At 44.3% G+C, this 17400-nt stretch overlaps 1 protein-coding gene across 2 annotated transcripts in view; it reads left to right on the plus strand.

The window, feature by feature from the left end:
• The window catches only part of KYAT3 (kynurenine aminotransferase 3), a 425395-nt gene that overhangs the window by 128958 nt on the left and 279037 nt on the right, over positions 1-17400 (plus strand). Inside the window, exon 3 of one of the 2 annotated variants that reach the window (XM_086953965.1) lies at positions 13336-13432. The exons of the other annotated variant lie outside the window; for it this stretch is intronic. Coding sequence (XP_086810091.1) covers positions 13337-13432 — 96 coding nt within the window. The 5' untranslated portion in view covers position 13336. The remainder of the gene's footprint in view (positions 1-13335; positions 13433-17400) is intronic. 2 annotated transcript variants of the gene reach the window in all.

Genomic DNA, 17400 nt, shown 5'->3' on the forward strand with positions numbered 1-17400 from the left:
TAGGCAGAAGCAGCGGTGGCAAGCAGAGAGCGTGGTGAGAGACAAGCGGCCATGTTTGCAACAGTGCGCATGAGCAACATAATCCCTCCAGAATGCGAGTGCGTCACATCACGTGAGTATGACCGACGCATGCGCAGACTGGATTTCTGCAAAGCAGCCATTTCCGTAGTGCAAGCATTGTTAGGATGAAAAGACACACAGGCAAGCCTCCTGGGGACACCCGCGTGTTGGGGAAAATGCAAAATAAAGGACGGACAGGTTGAATTAATATGATTACAAGTTAGGCGAGGTTCTTGAATCAGAGCAAGTCGCTTTCCGTGCAAATCCTTGCTCCATCAGAAGGACCGACAGCAGTCGCAGAACAAGCAGAACCTTGGCCTCCCCGTTAATAAGAGAGACGGGGCGGTACGAGGAGCAGTGGTCCGGTGCCTACCCATCTTTGTGAATAACCATTATCGTAGCTTCCCATTGGTCGGGGGGGAGCTTGCCCCTCTCTCTAGCTTACATTTGCCTGTTTTTTGTAGATGTCTAGCGGAAGCCCGTTGGGCCCAGGTGCTTTTCCCAACTAGTGAGTTAAGGGCTCTACTAATTTTCTCCTCTGTGAGGTCTGCATCGAGGCGGTCGCTCTGTTCACTGAACAGATGCGGCAGCCGGAAGTCCTGCAGGAATTCGGCACAGTCCCTCTCAGTTCTAGTGCACACTGGTGAATACGCCCTTTCAAAATGGGACGGAAACGCTTCTGCTATGGCCATACTGTTAGATACTAGAGACCCCGACTTGCCCATTACCTGTCCTACCCATGAGCGCTCCCTATCTTGCAGTTCTTGCCAGGCCAGCAACTTTAGGGATTAGTCTCCCACGTCATACAGCCGGCGTTGCGTGGCCAATGCATAAGCCCGTGCCTCCTCTTCTGATAGGGAGCGAAGCTCCCGTTGTTTGAGTAGTAGTCTATGGCGAAGTTCCACCGAGGGGTCAGAAAAAGCCTCCCATTCAATTGCTCCATGTCTATTTGACTAATCCACATACTAAAATTTTTCTTTGGTTAATAAAATCCTAACTACTGGGTTTTCTGTTTATTTACTGTGACTGGTCCAATTTGTATTGACCTAAAACACTAAAAATATATAAAGATAAAATGTGGGAAGATAAAGAATCATTGTCGGAGCATACCTCACTTTAGAACTTCTAACAGCACAGGCAAAAATATTTGTTTTGCTACAACAGAATCTAAAGGATGTGTAAGTTCTTATGTCCAGCAGCTTCTTTTTCTGTGGCAGCACATTCTGTGACCTAGGTTTGCATGTTGTTTCTTAATTAGATGCGTGTGATCTTATGTGAACTTGCCTTAAAATATGTTAGGGGTGTTTAAGATTCTGTCTGTTGTAAGTATGTGTTCCAACTATAGCGCAAACCTTGTCAAAAAGCAGCGGAGCACTGTACATGGTCAAAGACGAGCATAAAGTTAACAAGTAATAAAGGAAGATGGGTTGTGGCCGATTAAAGCATTGTTAAGTCGTTTTTAGGTCTCGTCTAGGCAGCCCGCATGCGCTGCTATAGGAGATGACCTTTAGAAATTGGTCAGCTCTTTTCAAGCACTTGTGCTTGTGCTGGCCTCCACCTTGCGGGAGCGAACAGCGGCGCACACGCTAATTGAAAACGGATAGCTTCTCGGCACTGGGGTCTCTCCTGCAAGGTGAATGCCAGCACAAGCACGAGTGCTTGGAAACCGCTAGTGTACGCAACTACAGAGACTTACTGTTTATCATTTGGTGTTAATTCAAATACCCTCCTTCCCCTCTGGCGCCAGCTTCCCATTCACACCGTTGCCCTGACTGAGGTAAGGCGTGTCAGCTCTTGCTGCACGCTTTGATTCTTGAAACTTTCTTGTTCCACTGTAAACACACACAAGTGTTTGTACTTAATGAATTCCCGGATACTACCTGCAGTTTGAGGGGTTTAGCTCGATGCTACCAAACGCCGGTCTATTTTGGGCGTACGTTCACGCAATATGTTTCATATTACCTCGCTCTAACGAGGTTGTAGCACACATGTTTTTCACTTTTTTAATGTGGGTGCCGTGATGTGTTGCGCAATACTTTCAAGTGCCCGTGAGGCTATCATTACCATAGCCTTTTGAGCCCCTGCATCCACACGGGTCACTGGGATCCGTGCGAATTGCATATTATCACATACTGGTGTCAAACTACACACATTTTACTCCCAGCTGAACGCGCTTGTTGATACTTCCACCTCCCCCCTTTTTTACGCCCCCCACGTCCCCAAGACAGATGATAATTCCAAATTAGTCCACTTTTTAGATCACTTGCAGTCAATCACTGACACCCACTCACTTGGACTTTCACTCTCATTCACTCATACACACCACCTTCCCTTCTACCCACAAAAACCCACAATCTTACACACTCGCAGACCCCATCCCTCACTACCTTAGTTCTTGTTGAGTAGTGACTCTTGCGTGTTAACAGCAGACTGCTCTTTCTGCTCTTCATTCAGTGACTGCAGTACCAGAAAGAAGTATGCTTTTCCAAGGTTTAGAACCACCAATTCGCATAATGATAACATCTCTGAATATTACATCACACAACATCCCACATCACTGAACACAACACTTAATAACACAGGTGTGTTCTAAAGGCGCCATCCAGGGAAGAGAAAAACAGTTCTCCTTGCCTAGTGCTGGCACTACATATCCAAAAATCGCCAACAATGTTTGATTATGTCTGCCATGGGTCTGAGACCAATTGTGTCATCATTGACAGGATGGCCATATAAGGTAACAAAAAATGCTTATTACTTTATTATAATTTGTTAACATGCTGCACAGCAGGTACACTTCTCTACAACATAGCCTAAACACATTGGCAAAGCCAATAGGTCTGGCAAAGCACTTATAAGGTCTAAACGGCGAGATCTATTGGATATGCCAATGCTTGTTTTTTTATAGAGTTGAGTCTTCTGCTCTTTCTTAAATTGGAGCATCGTTTTGTTGATCTTTATGGATTTGGGGATTGTTAGACCTATCAGCCTTGGGGGGCCTCCCTCATTTTTGCTTGCCTTAGGACTTTGAGCACAAGGTACATGTATTTGTATATGTATTTTATATAGCGCAAATCACCAACCAAGGTCGGTATCTAAGCGCTTGCTTAGGGAACCCGTCCTGGTATTCCCCTGTGAGTTAGCCCCGGCAGGGTATCTCACAGGTGCATGTGCTCACTCCTCTAAACGTGGTAATATTGGCTCATACCCACTTGGCATATTGATTTTACTTGTACGTTCCTAGCAAAGTGCACTACATGTACCCAGGGCCTGTCAATTAAATGCTAGAAGTAGGCCTGCAGCACTGAATGTGCCAGCCACTTACGTAGCCCTTTAAACATGTCTCAGGCATACCATTGCAGAGCCTGGGTGTGCAGGTTAAACTGCCATTTTAACCCGACAAAATAAGCCTTTTGCCAGGCCCAAAGTGTGTGCATACTTGTATGACTTAGAACCAGGTGGCGGTGGGATGATCCTGGAGTACCGTTTTCAACAAACTGCTTTTGAAAGGTTGTTCAGTGTGAACGAGGACATGGACGACGCTACGCAGCGAAGGGTGGAGCCGGGAGCCAGGCTGCTGCTTCGGCTTTGGCAGTTTCTCGCCAGTTTCTTTGTCCACGCCGGGCTGTCAGCCAATTCCCATCAGCCTTACGTGTCATCCACTGGGACCGGGACTCTGAGGAACACGAGGCTGTTTACAGCGGCTGCAGCGGTGACGGCCATTTAACAGCTACCGCTACAATGCTTCTCCCCCCACTAACCATCATTTTCCACCATATCCACCTGCATAATCCTTAGTAACCTGCCCAAAAAAACACCTGCCTAGCGAGTGCGGCTGCCATTAGTGGGTAGCTGCAGAGTGTGGGCTACAGACTGGCTGCGGAGACGGCCTGACTAGGTTGGGTGCAGTTTGCGGCTGGCTAGTGGCTCCCACTGGCTGGTTGATTAGCCGGGTGGCCGAGGGGGCGTAGTGGATGAAGTTGAGTGGTTAGAGGTGCCGCAGAGAAATGTAACGAGACCCTGTACGGTTGAAGAAGCAGTTGGAATTCAGAATCCAGGATCTTATTTCCCCTATAGTTATTGCAATGCCTACAGCGCCCTATCACTGTGAGAAGCCTGTGGATGAGTCGCTGCCAACTAATTCATCCAAACTATATACTTAAGTTACTCAAGTAGCCCTATTTGCAGAGAAAAGACCTAGTGCAGCTTGTGGCTCGCGGGGGGCAACACAAGAAGCAGGCAGCTGACAGTGCGGTAGGTGATTTGCTTTCCCCAAACCTGCAATCGACATCTGTATTGCATCAGGAGGAATGTGATTAAGGACTGGTACAGCGGACTGGCAGCCCACTAAACAGTATACTGAAGGCAGGGAGGTGTGGAGGAGAGAGAAGGTGGGAGAGGAGGAAGGAGAGGGGTGTCTAAAGCAAAGGAAGTGGAGTCAGATCCCTGACGCTGCCTCGCACCCTCTTAGTTCTATTGGTTTGGTTGGAACAACTCGCAGACTCATAGACCCTCTCTCCGTCAAATGAATATAGTTATCAGGTCAGGACGTTTGGGTGGGACATTGCCCTGACCACAATTAAAGCGGCGGAGAAAGAATGGGGAGGGACATCTGCACAGCAGCCAAAGTACTCCACAGAAGAAACAGATAATTTAACAGCTTTATCATCAACACCACCTGAAGATGCTCAATATTCAAAAAATCATATTGTGGCTTGCCAACCAACTATCACAGGATATTTTAAAACTCTTGAAAGTATTAATAAAGACCCCAGGGAAGGCATTATAGATCATGGAGTGCAAACAACTATGGTCAAAGTTAATACAACGCAGGACATAAGCTACAAAAAACCCAGGACTCATTTTTTCCAGGGAACAAAGAAGTGGCAAACAACCCCTCAACAGCTCATAAGAGCCCTTGCACTGTAACTAAAGTTGACAATGTGGTCTTTATCACAGAGATAGGCTCTGGCCCACTTTTGATAAAAAGTGCAGGTTCATACCCCTAGTACTCCCAACAGGAGTGCTTCACCAAAGAAGTGCATTTAGTGGACATTTGAACGCAACAAAAACTGTCCCTACATCTTTTGTACTGGAGAAAAAGTGATTGACATACCACAGTGTTGATAAAGTTTACAGAATGCAACAGGACATCAGCCTAAATCTGAATAACACGGTGATTAACATATTATCCAGGTTTGATCAAAATACAAGTGATGAGGTATTTTTGTCTTCCCTTTCTGGGCACCCATTCTTATCTCTTTCAATTCAAATAAAACTGGAGAAAATATGATACCCAAAGCTTTTTCAAGCCCAAAGATGTCAAATAAAACTGATCTATTTAGTCTAACATTGGAAACCGGATTCACTACGCATGACCTCAAACTAACTTTGATTCCAGAAAAAATTTACAAAGAGAATGTGTTCATTTCAAATGGACAAAGTAAAGTAGAGCAAGCCGACTCCATCACCAACCCTCTCAATTCAGCAGATTTATCATTACTCGGTAAATATGATGAAAATATTCGGGCAAGTGCACGTGTTCCAGAGGGTCAAAGAGATTAATAATGAAATATGGGATAGTCTGCTTAATACCACGGACACTATAACTAATGCTCTTAATTTCCATTTAGCTAAATTGAACATCCAGGTGGACTTCTTAAACACACTAGACCTCTGCGTTGCCGGGATAGACTCAAAGTTAATTCATTTATCAAATTTGGTAGTAAACTCACAATCTGATAAAGATAACCAACTGATTACATGTACCTGTGCCCATACGTTCGATAAAATCTCAGAGCTACTAAATATAGTAGGCTCTATGGTGGTGTAGGTCAAGTCAATATCAGGCAGGATTACTAAAGACCAAGTCGGCGCAACAGATTATGACCACTGCCTTTGTCTTGATACCAAAGCATTAATAGCGGCAACTCCTAGTCAAGCTATGAACACTATGAATAAAAATGGGATTAGAAAAAAATCGACAAATATATAAAGGGATCCCTTAGGCCTAAAGACCAGCAACAGAATACAATTCCATCTATAAGGAAGGACAAAAAAGGGAAAACCAATTAGTAAGGGAAGAAAGCACACTAAACAGCCCACAGAAACCTCCTGATTATACCAAATGTAATGAACCCATCGAGTCTCCACCAGCAAGAGAAGCCGATGATTCTCAAGTTACCAACAATACGGCTATTATTATATATAAAGAAGCGTTGCTTTATGTTGAACAGTGTAAAACACTCTAATTTTAAATATTGAAATAGAACGTTAATTTCAGTAAAGTTGGCACTTTAGAAAGCAAAGATTTAATGGCACTTAATCTATGGCATTATAAATTAGGATTTTATAAAGCAACTTAGTATTGATAGTTTTTTGGAAGATTTTATTAATGTACAAAGAAGCGCTGCTATATTAAGGACCGACAAATGAATTGAAATATGTTACTTCCAAAATCATTCTAAAACTAGCAATGTATTGTCGTTCTTTTGACATTGGAAGAAAAGACAATTGTTCGACTAAATTTATATAATGTTATTCTTATGTATAAATTAGTGCCAGGCCTAAACCTGCTTTTTTAATACAGATAAATCACCCATAGGGTAGGCCCTGGACAGCCCACAGGGCAGGGTGCAATGTTTTTAAAAAGCTGGAATTTTACTTTTAAGTTTTACATATCCTGGTAGTGAAAGATTCTCAAATTAGTTTTTCATTACTGCAATGCCTATATGTCCAATAGGATAACATTTTGATTCCTTTATTACATTTTATAAGTGAAATGCCCAAATGGGAAGAAATACTAGATTCAAGTTTCATGTATCTGGAATCCCAATGTAAAATCCTAACTTGTGGTGAAGTCCGAATTTAAATTGCAATTCTGAAAATCCCATGTTTATAAAGTAATATTCAAAAAGGAAGGGGGTAAGTAGAGGTATAGGCTAGGTCCACCCTCCAAACATAAGTAGACCTGAAAAACCCAAAGTCTTGCGTAAAAGAACCTAGCCAATGTAGAACTTCCAAACTCAATTGGAGCTTTAAGAAATCAGGAAAGAAAAACTTTTCTTTCTTGAGTCCCCTCACTCACCAGGGTTTCCCCACGGTGACATGCTTCATCATAGGGGCCATCTCTCTCCTCTACGGACTGAGGCGTGCTACGACTAGCGGAATTTTGTAGGAGCACTATTGTCAAAAACTATGTATAGTGCAGACAGTGTAGTGGAGTCGAGTGGGATAATGTGGGTTTAAAAATACTTAGCTTGTGGGCAACACAATTTTATTCTTGCTCCTAGTTGGTATAGTCTAAAAACGGGGTAGAAATGCTGGATGGCCTAGCTATAATGGGCTTAAAAGAGACAAGTGTTGAAAACAAAAGACTTATCTGCATCACCACTTTTAACCTCGCATCTGACAGGGTGACTTAGATAGTAAAGAAACACTGGCGAATTTTGAACAGTGGAGGCTTGAACATACAACAACCCATGTTTAGCCACAGAAAAGGAAACAATCTCAGAAAATACTTGGTGCACACACGACCCAAAAACACAGCTGTTACTGAAGGGCCACTAGGCCTACTATATCCCCTACCCGAGGGTCACTACCCATGCAGTAATTGCAGCGTATGCCACCTAACCTCAGCTACCAAAAAAGTAGTATGCAATAATGGCATGACATGGGATTTGCGAACTTTCACCAACTACAACACGGCAGGTGTAGTGTCTCATCACCTGCAACTGTGATCTACACTATGTGGGGATGACTACTAGAAAAGTGAGCACAAGAATAGTAGAACACCGTAGTAATATCATGTGTAAACGCACCACAACAAAAATGACCACCCATTTCCTGGAGAGACAACATACCTCTAATGATCTGAGTTGGGTGGTACAGGAGTATATTGAAAACCGTACAAATATTGGGAAAAAACTCCTTGAAAAAGAACAACGCTGGGTGTTCAAGTTACGATCTGATACCCAGGGCCTCAATGTCAATAGTCCATGGGGACAGTTTTCTTAACAAACCTAATATCAGTACAGTCATGAGCCCTTGAACTCTTTTTATCTCATGCTCTGAATATAAGACCGAAACACACCCTACCCCTCCCATATTGACATCAAGGTGGGTTAGTCTCTGCTCGATAATGAATAAATAAATTAAATCCCACAACTCCTAGTGGTGGGTTCCATTGAAATAACGTTCTCATCCCCATAGACACGGTCTGTAGTGCCATTTTCATTTGCACTGTAGTGGGAGTTACTATTGCCAAAAATCCCTTTTCCCAATAATACTGTCTATATTGCCAAAAACCAGTTGCATAAGAGTACTGACCACATTAGCCATACATATGGCGGCCATTTTCCTTGAAGATTCATGAAATCTCAAACATACAGAGTTTCCATAACACTCCAGCAATGGTTTGGACTTCCATTGCTATTCTTTATTAACAGATCGTCATCATGGTTAAAAATATAACTCGTTTTTTATATTTATGAGAAATGTTGTCCTATCAGAGAGCGACGTAAAAATAACATTTCAAGCGTCGTTTAGCATCGCATTATTTATAGTTAAAAATCGACGCACCACAAGCAATTTTGTCCGAGTTATTAACCATAAACATTATCACTATCCACCCAATATGGCAGACACCGTAGCCACGGGTTGGCGGCCATTTTTTCCTTTTTCCTTTCTCCCTGGTCTAGGCGTTCACCGCAATTACAACGTGGAAGTACACACTTAAATACTGGCCCCGCCGGAGGACACGCTAATATGCGGTACGGAGGGTTCCAGCCAGGTCATTTCAAGTAAGAGCATCTCGAACTAAGTAAGTGTTTTCCTTCCTAGACAGAACATAGGTCTTGGGATCCCTGCAACCAAGTCCCGCTACGAGGCAATACTTATATAGTTTTTCTGCATTTAAAAGCCATTAACACAGCTCTGTTTTTCCTCTGGTTTCTTCTCCTCCTTTCTTGGCCGATTACAGGTACACTAGCTACCCACAGCCTCTCCGAGACCATGGGGCACAGTTAATGCTTCCTAAATGTATGTTCGCTACATATATTTGTGTGTGTGTTTCACATTGTGTGTCATGATCACTTGGTTTTAACGCGAATTCCTTTTTTACTTTAGTAACACTGAAATGGTTTGAGTCATTTTTTTTACATTATTTCTGACCCACACAGGGGCACAGAGAAAGCTGATTCTACCTGCATCTATTATGATTATGTGTGCAGAATTTACTATAGCCGGAACCATAAGGGACATTGGGGGCAGTTTGTCCCCTTAACAAATGTTCGTTTTTTGTACCCTACAGATACTATGTGACAATGCTCAAATGTATGTATGTACTAACGCATGCTTTTTAGTTGCAGCGTAAGTTAATACTTTTTTCACCTCAGTTAGGTTAACTAGGAGTGGCGTACACAGGGCTGGTCCCTCTGTAGTCCTGACGAAGAGCTTGGGGAATGTTCGAAACATGTTGACAAATATAATGCTAGGAGCACCTAACCCATTGTAGCTAGGCCATTTAGTATTTCTACCCTGTTTTTAGACTATACCAACTAGGAGCAAGAATAAAATTGTGTCGCCCACTAGCTAGGTATTTTTAAACTCACATTATCCCACTCCACTCCACTGTCTGTACTACACATAGTTGTTCACAATAGTATTCCTATGTAATTCCGCAAGTCGTAGCATGCCTCAGTCCGTAGAGGACTGAGATGGCCCCTATAATGAAGCATGTCACCATGGGAAAACACGTGTGAGTGAGGGGACTTAAGAAAGAAAAGTTTTCTTTCCTGATTTTTTTCAAGCTCTGATTGAGTTCTGAAAATTCTACCTTGGCTAGGTTCTTTTACCAGAGACTTCGGGTTTTTCAGGCCTACTTTTAGAAAGTAGACATTTTCTTGCCGCAGCCATTCCTTGTCTGCAGCCTGTCTCTATTCACTTGACTAGGTGTAGTTGGCAGTGGGGCATTGTGTATTCCTCCTAGACAGCCACACACAATGGGAGCTTAGGTGTGGCTGAGTGGGACATCACTGGCAGGATGGGAGGGAGGAGCTGGGCCTAGCCTCACACATGAATTGGCTGGGTCTTGCATACCCTATGTAGTTGATCTGGAGCAAGAGCAGGCAAGGCAGAGCATCTGTGGACTTCAATGGCATCTCTCCAGAAGCTTCTCCCACTTTAAAGGCACAACTGGTAAACACAACCACTTCAGTATGCTTCTGGACCTGAACATCTGTGCTGCTGAAGGACTGTCACTCTTCTGAACTGTGGCTCTGCTGGACTCCTGCTTTGCTGTTCCGACGTGCTGTTCTTTTGACTGAGTGAGAGAGACTGGAACTGCATCTCTTGACCCTAGAATCCAGAGTGACTCCAAGGGCTAGTTTGCTGGCCCCCGATCTGAAGCCTCAGAGACGTAATAGGCTTCTAACCACCTTGCAACTGCAGCTGGACTCTGCCATCTGCCAAGTGGTGCCACCCCAGTCCTGGACCCTTGGAAGTGGGTCTAAGGTGCTTGCCAGTGGAACCGATGCATTTTCCCTGCTGAGTGGCACATCCCTAAGCAGAATCAATGCATTGCCGCTGCTGTGTGGATTGGACCCATTGCAAAGACCTGCATCGTCTATCTCAGTCCTTGGAACCGACGCATCGCCCTGGCGGCACTGCACTTCCACTGCCAAGCTCCTCACATCTCTCATTAACTGCAACCTCGACTACGGCATCGGACACTGCATCGCAGTCTCGCAGCTCCTCAGAACCGATGCACCGCCTACTGCATGTCACATTCCCAGTGCTGGACTTTACATCGCCAGCACTGTCTACGGGAGCCTCGATGGTGCGACAGGACCACGCACCACAGCCTTGCCGCATCTCTGACCCGACGCATAGCTTTGACTCTGCGTGCAAAAACAACAGTTGATGGACAGAATGCAGAACAATGTCATACATTCACCCCAGTCCCGAGATCTGGGCCTAAATCCATCGTTTTTGCACTCCACACCGCCCCAGATCAGACATGGCCATATGCAAATCAGCCTTGACCCTGTGCTTCATGGGAACAGTCCAGCCCGAACTGCCAAGCCATGTCTTTCCTGGACCGGAATCAAGCATCCTAGGACCGGTTTCTGGCTATCAGACGTCATCAGCCAGGATAGCTTGACTCCAGTGGTGTGGAGAGCATGGGACTCACGTCTGAGCATACCCATCCCACTCGGGGTGACCAGTGCAAAATCAACAGTTGATGGACAGAATGCAGAACAATGTCATACATTCACTCCAGTCCCGAGATCTGGGCCTAAATCCATAGTTTTTTTGCACTCCACACCACCCCAGTTCAGACATGGCCGTATGCAAATCAGCCTTGACCTGTGCCTCATGGGAACAGTCCAGCCCGAACTGCCAAGCCATGTCATCCCATCTACCGGTCCTCGGAAGCTTGTTTCCGGTCCAGGGAAGGCATCGCTTGGCGGTTCGGGCTGGACTGTTCCCATGAGGCACAGGGTCAGACTGATTTGCATATGGCCATATCTGAACTGGGGTGGCAGAGTGGGCTAAAGAACGGTGATGGATTAAACCCAGATCTCTTGACTGGGTGTGAGTGTTTGATTGGTTCAGATGCTCCATCCATCACCGCCCCCTTTTGTACCACTTAGCTTTGACTCTGCGGCTCATCTTCGAACCGGATCCATGCAACACTCCGCTACCAGGATTTAAGGTACTCTGTTTAGTGGGTCTAACTGGGTCTCTGTAGTTGGCCATGCTTCATCGCGGTCGACCTGAACTTATGACTTTGTCCCAGTCTGGCGCAACCAGATATCCCCAATTGGCGCTTTGTACTTTGGTGCTATGTACACAAAACTCTAAAATTCAATATTTCCGGTTCTGGGAATTGGATTTATGTTGTCTTGGTCTTGTTTTATTTATTAAAAGTGACTCTATTTTTCTAAATCTGTTGTAGGCTCCTTTCTGTGGTATATTTTCATTATTTTACTGTTTAGAATGTTGCACAAATACTTTATGCATTGTCTTTAAGATAAGCCTGACTTCTCTGTGCCAAACAACCAAAGGGGTTACCTACAGTTCAGACATGTCCTAGCCCCTAGTTTGGAGGGCCCGGAGTCTCTCCCTGACTTCAGCCCTATAGAGGCTAAGCTCTTCATGGGGGATCTACCGGACCACAAGATCTACCACATATACCAGACACTAGTTATTCACTGCTCCGCCAATCTGCAGAAAATTAAGACAACATGGGAAACGGATGTGGGTGATTTGGAGGAGGAGGACTGGGCTGAGGCTTTAGCGAGCCCGCGGTGGGCGGCGATAGCTACGCGCCTGCGATTGGTCCAATTCAAATAGTTACACAAATAGTTACACAGAGTATACTTCACTAGAGTGCGTTTGTGGAGGGCAGGAATGATCGGATCTCCCGAGTGTCTCCGCTGTCAGCGGGAGGAGGGCACACAGTCTTGAGTTCTTCATTGCTTCGTTTCTGGAGGGGGTGTACTCCTGCCTGTCGAAGTATTGGGATGGGAGCTCCCACCACAGGAGGGAGACGTACGCTTGCCGGACTGACGTATGTGCTGGATCTATGTTGGTTGGGTGGTCGACGGGTATGCAGTTGCACTTTTGATGTATCCAACCTTTCCTTTGGGACAAGGGCGCAATCGGGGGCAGGGGGTGTGGGGGGGGGGGGGGGGGTGAGCACAGGTTAATTTGGGGTTTGCTTGTGCCTTACCCTGACCAGGATTGTGGTTGCTGCTTGACCAGGGCTTACACTCCAATCAACCAACAATGCATTTCTTACAGAGCTATTGCTGTAGATCATGGGTGAATAGTTGGAAAAGGCCTGCGTTCTTGTTTTTTTTATTTTTTACACTTCTTACTCTGCAGGCTCGTGGTGTCCTGGCTGGCGGGTGTGCCAAGAACCACCAGAGGTAGAGTGCTTGTGAACAAAATAAGCGGGCTGCTAGTTGTGATGGCTTTTTGAATGACACAGCTAGTTTTGAAGATGGTGTGGGCCGGCAAGAGGAGCCAATAGAGTTCCACCAGGATATAGGTGATGCTATCATATTTATTCCAGGCCCACGATGAGATGTGTCGCAAGGTGTAGGCTGCCCCTAGTCCGTTATGTTATTCAAGTGTTTAGCTTTAACTCTTCATTTACATTCTCGTTGTAAACTAAATGCTTTGCAAACTGGTCCAAAAATATTGCCAGTACCTGCATTGCATCAGCTGCTGCATTTTCTCTTCGTAAGGACTTTTTCTCTTTCCTTGCAGTATGTTTATTGTTTTCCGAGGTGCATTCAGATTCAACCTTAACAACATACCCCTTCTCATGCATCAGTCTGGAAGCCGCACAATCACCACCTGTACTGTATGTATGTCTATTACTCTTAATGGGCTTCTGAATGTTGTTGATGTGGTATACAAGGAAGGGTGCAGTAATCTGTTCACTCCGGTTTGAAAAAAGAACAATTCAATGCTAATGCAATACATCAGCTGTAAAGTAGTGACTGTGAAAATGTGTAGATTGCCAACATTGTCCGGTATTAATCCCAATTTCTATAGCTAGCTAGGATTGAAAATTGAAATTTTATTAAAGATTTTGGCATTCCTATTTTTGTTTTTGGTCCTATTATGCAGTACTAAATGATGAGCACTTGAAGACTGAAAGACTTAATATATCTCTGCTTGATAACCTCACGCAATAATGGTAAAGAAGCAGAATGAAAATAAAGTAGTGTGCTGTTTGTCTCCATGGCCCACTTAATATGACCCACTTCATCAAGGAATTACGCATAACATAACCAGGGAGAACACAAAGGAAATGATCTAGATGAAGGAGATTAAATGAATTTAAGCTTTCGTTCCAAGGTAGAGCAGATATACTAAAACAATTATGAATTGAAAGACACAGAAAGAAACGCAAAGACGAAATTGTATTGCCACTTGTGTCTTTGAGAAATGTTTTGCCCACCTGCATGAGGTTGGAAAGGGCAGGGAGGGCAGTCTATTGGCAGAAGCCTGCACTTGGATTGAGATTAAGAGCCAGAATTGCTTTTAAAAAAGTCGCACAAATGCTGAACATTTAGGGTAGCGAAAGATCAACTCAGCACACCCTATGAAATGTTTTTCCAATATCGAAGACCATGATGACCAGTTGTAGGTGATGTGGGCCAGATGGCATCAAATTGATTTCAAGGTTCTTGGGCCAGTAGAGTGTGGAAATCTATCGACATCTCTTGAGGGGCCACATTTGGGGCCAAGTCCATTACTCACTTAATCTTCAGTTATCAGCTAGCCCTCTTTCTCAGGTTGGTCGGTTCTAAGAGAGGTGTGTGTGTTAAGTCCTATTTTGTATGCTGTGTAGTCAGTGTGTTTTGTCTGGGAGTGTTGAAAATCTGCCCTTTCAGTAAGATCACCCCAGATTTTTGCCTTCTTTTTGCTGATTTCGATTTTGTTGTCCATAGGACTCTGTGCACTTTAATCCTGCTATCCAGAGCTAACATGTTTTTGCTCTCATTTGAAACATTTTAAAATTTACATATTCCTAATTGGCATATTTAATTAATTTATAAGCCCCAGTATGTGGCAATACATATATCCAGGCCGTGTAAATGTTATGCTACTAGTGTGCTGCAGCACTCATTGTGGAATCCATTAAAGTACCACTGTAAAGCATGCCCCTGGGATTTAAACTGCTATTTCATTCGGACCTGGCAAAATGAAACATTTGCCAGTACTAAACCTTCCATTTTAGGATAGGTCACCCATAAGGAAGGCCCCAATTGCTCATAGGGCAGGGGGCATGGTATTTAAAAAGCAGGACATGTATATTTAATGTTATACATATTTTGGCAGTGAAACAATCCCAAAGGTTTTCACTGTAGAAAATCTGTCTCTCCTATAGGAAAACACTGGGTTACAATCTAACAATGTATAATACTTAATTTCAGTTTGGGAGCAGCTTTAAACGTTATTCTAGGACTCATTTTAGTAGTACTTTAAAATCCAACTTAATGGTGTAGTCTGATTTTATATTATTATTTTAGAAATGACACTTTTAGAAAGTTGTCATTAATCTGCCTACGACTAAAGGCATTTCTACCAGGGTCCAGTGACCCCTGACTGTTGATTGTTTTTAGACAATGGACAAAAGGCTTGGGTCTGGAGAGATGTTTTTCTTCCTTTAGCAGGATGGCCTAATGGGCTTACCTAGTCCCTTCCTAGTCTAGTCTAGTCTGGAAATTTGTATTGCGCAAAACATATCACGTCCCGTGAGGGAGTCTCATGGCGCATGCGGACAACCCCGGAGTAAAAAGGAGAGAAATCTTGCGAAAAAGGCGGAGACCTAGCTGAAGAGCCATGTTTTCAACAGTCTTCGGAAACTCATGTGCTCGGTCGTTGCACGAATATTCAGAGGAAGTTTGTTCCATAGGAGAGGTGCCATATGTGAGAAAGCACGTCCCCCATTCTTGACTGTTTGTATTCTAGATGGCGTAAGTTGGAACTTATAGCTAGATCTCAGTTCTCGTCCGGGCTGGTACCAAGTCAGTTTTTGGTTCCAGTATTTGGGTCCAGTGCCATGCATATGTTTGTGGACCAGACACATGGTTTTAAAAATAACTCTCTTTTTTATGGGTAGCCAGTGTAAATTTTTCAGGCTAGGAAGGGAGGGGGATCGTTTTGGGAGTCCTAAAATCAGACGAGCAGCAGTGTTCTGAACAACTTGCAGTCTCTTTATGTGGCATTCATTTATGGCAAGCAGAATGGAGTTGCAGTAATCTAGCCTATTTATAATAAGGCCCTGAACTAGAACTTTACGTGCTTCTTTTGGTATCCATTTAAAGGCTCTACGGAGACTTCGCATGATTCCAAAACAGGTTCCAACAGTGTGGTTCACGTGGTCCTTCATGGATAATTTATTATCCATGTGGATTCCAAGATTGCGGACAGATTCTTTTGGGACCGGACATTCCCCCATTTCCGGGGGCCACCAGTCCTGAGACCAGTGTGCGCTGGCTTGACCGAAAGTCATTATTTCAGACTTTGCGCCGTTTAGTTGTAAATGGTTTAGACTCATCCAGTTTTTAACCTCTATTAGGCACTTTTTAAAGCGTTTTTTGGTGTCATTAATATCATGTTCAAGGGTAACAAGTATTTGCGTGTCATCAGCATATGATAACACGTCAAATCCATGTGCCCTAATGAGATTGGCCAGAGGGGCCATATAAACATTAAAAAGTGAGGGGCTGAGAATAGAGCCCTGTGGCACACCCCTTGTAACTGGCCGTGTGCTGGCTAAAGTTTCATCTAATTGCAGTGTGGTGGTTCGGTTTGACAGATAGCTAATGAACCACTTTAAGACCTGCCCCTTGACACCATACTCCCACAATCGTCTGATTAGGATATGGTGGGAGATGGTGTCAAAGGCAGCTGATAGGTCTAAAAGTACCAGAATGCATGATTGGCGCTTGTCAAGGGCACCTCTGATGTTATCCGTCACCTCTATCAGGGCTGTCTCCGTACTATGTGCCGCACGGAAACCTGACTGTGAGGTGTCAAGTAGATTGTTCTTCTCGAGATAGCTTCTCAACTGCTCATTTACAAATGCCTCCAGCACCTTCCCCGAGAAAGGTAGCAAGGAGATGGGGCGATAGTTTGAAAAGGTGTTTGCATCCGCACCAGGCTTTTTTAGTAGAGGTTTTACTCTAGCCGCTTTCCAGATTTGAGGAAATTCCGCTTCTCTCAGGGATGTGTTTAGGAGGCAGGAGAGGGGATGGGCCAACACTGGAGAGAGGGTAGTAAATAGTTTGGATGTTAGGTGGTCACAGGGAGATCCGGATTTTATTTTATGTCCTAGACGTAGAATTTTATCATCGTCTAGTAATTCAAAAGTGGACCAATTAGAGGAAGAGACCTCTTTGTTCATGTGTAGTTCTATGTCCAGGTGTTGGAGAGATGTATTTTCTGCATTGAATGGTTGACATATTTTTGTGATCTTATCGTCTAGGAACATTGAAAGATCTTCTGTCCATTCTTTGGTTTTTGGGGCCTCTGGTGGGCTTTTAACGGACGTAAGTTCTTTTAGTTCTTTTGAGCTTCAAGGAACCCTGTCACTGGCAGGTGTAGCTTATACCTAGGCTTGCCTACCTACTTCTTCCTAGTCAACTTGAGTCCAAACCCAGTGGGAAGGGGGAACTGCCCCAGAACTGGTTTACACTTACCACAAAGAAGGATGTGCCTGTTTCTGTAGCCACTTCTCTGGGTAGGCACAGAGAGCTCTGATTCGGGGAAGAAGGGTTTAGCCATGGGTTTAGGGAAAGATAGGTACTGTACAAT

Source organism: Lissotriton vulgaris, chromosome 1_1 (assembly GCF_964263255.1).
Source record: "Lissotriton vulgaris chromosome 1_1, aLisVul1.2, whole genome shotgun sequence".
Classification (NCBI taxonomy): Eukaryota; Metazoa; Chordata; class Amphibia; order Caudata; family Salamandridae; genus Lissotriton; species Lissotriton vulgaris.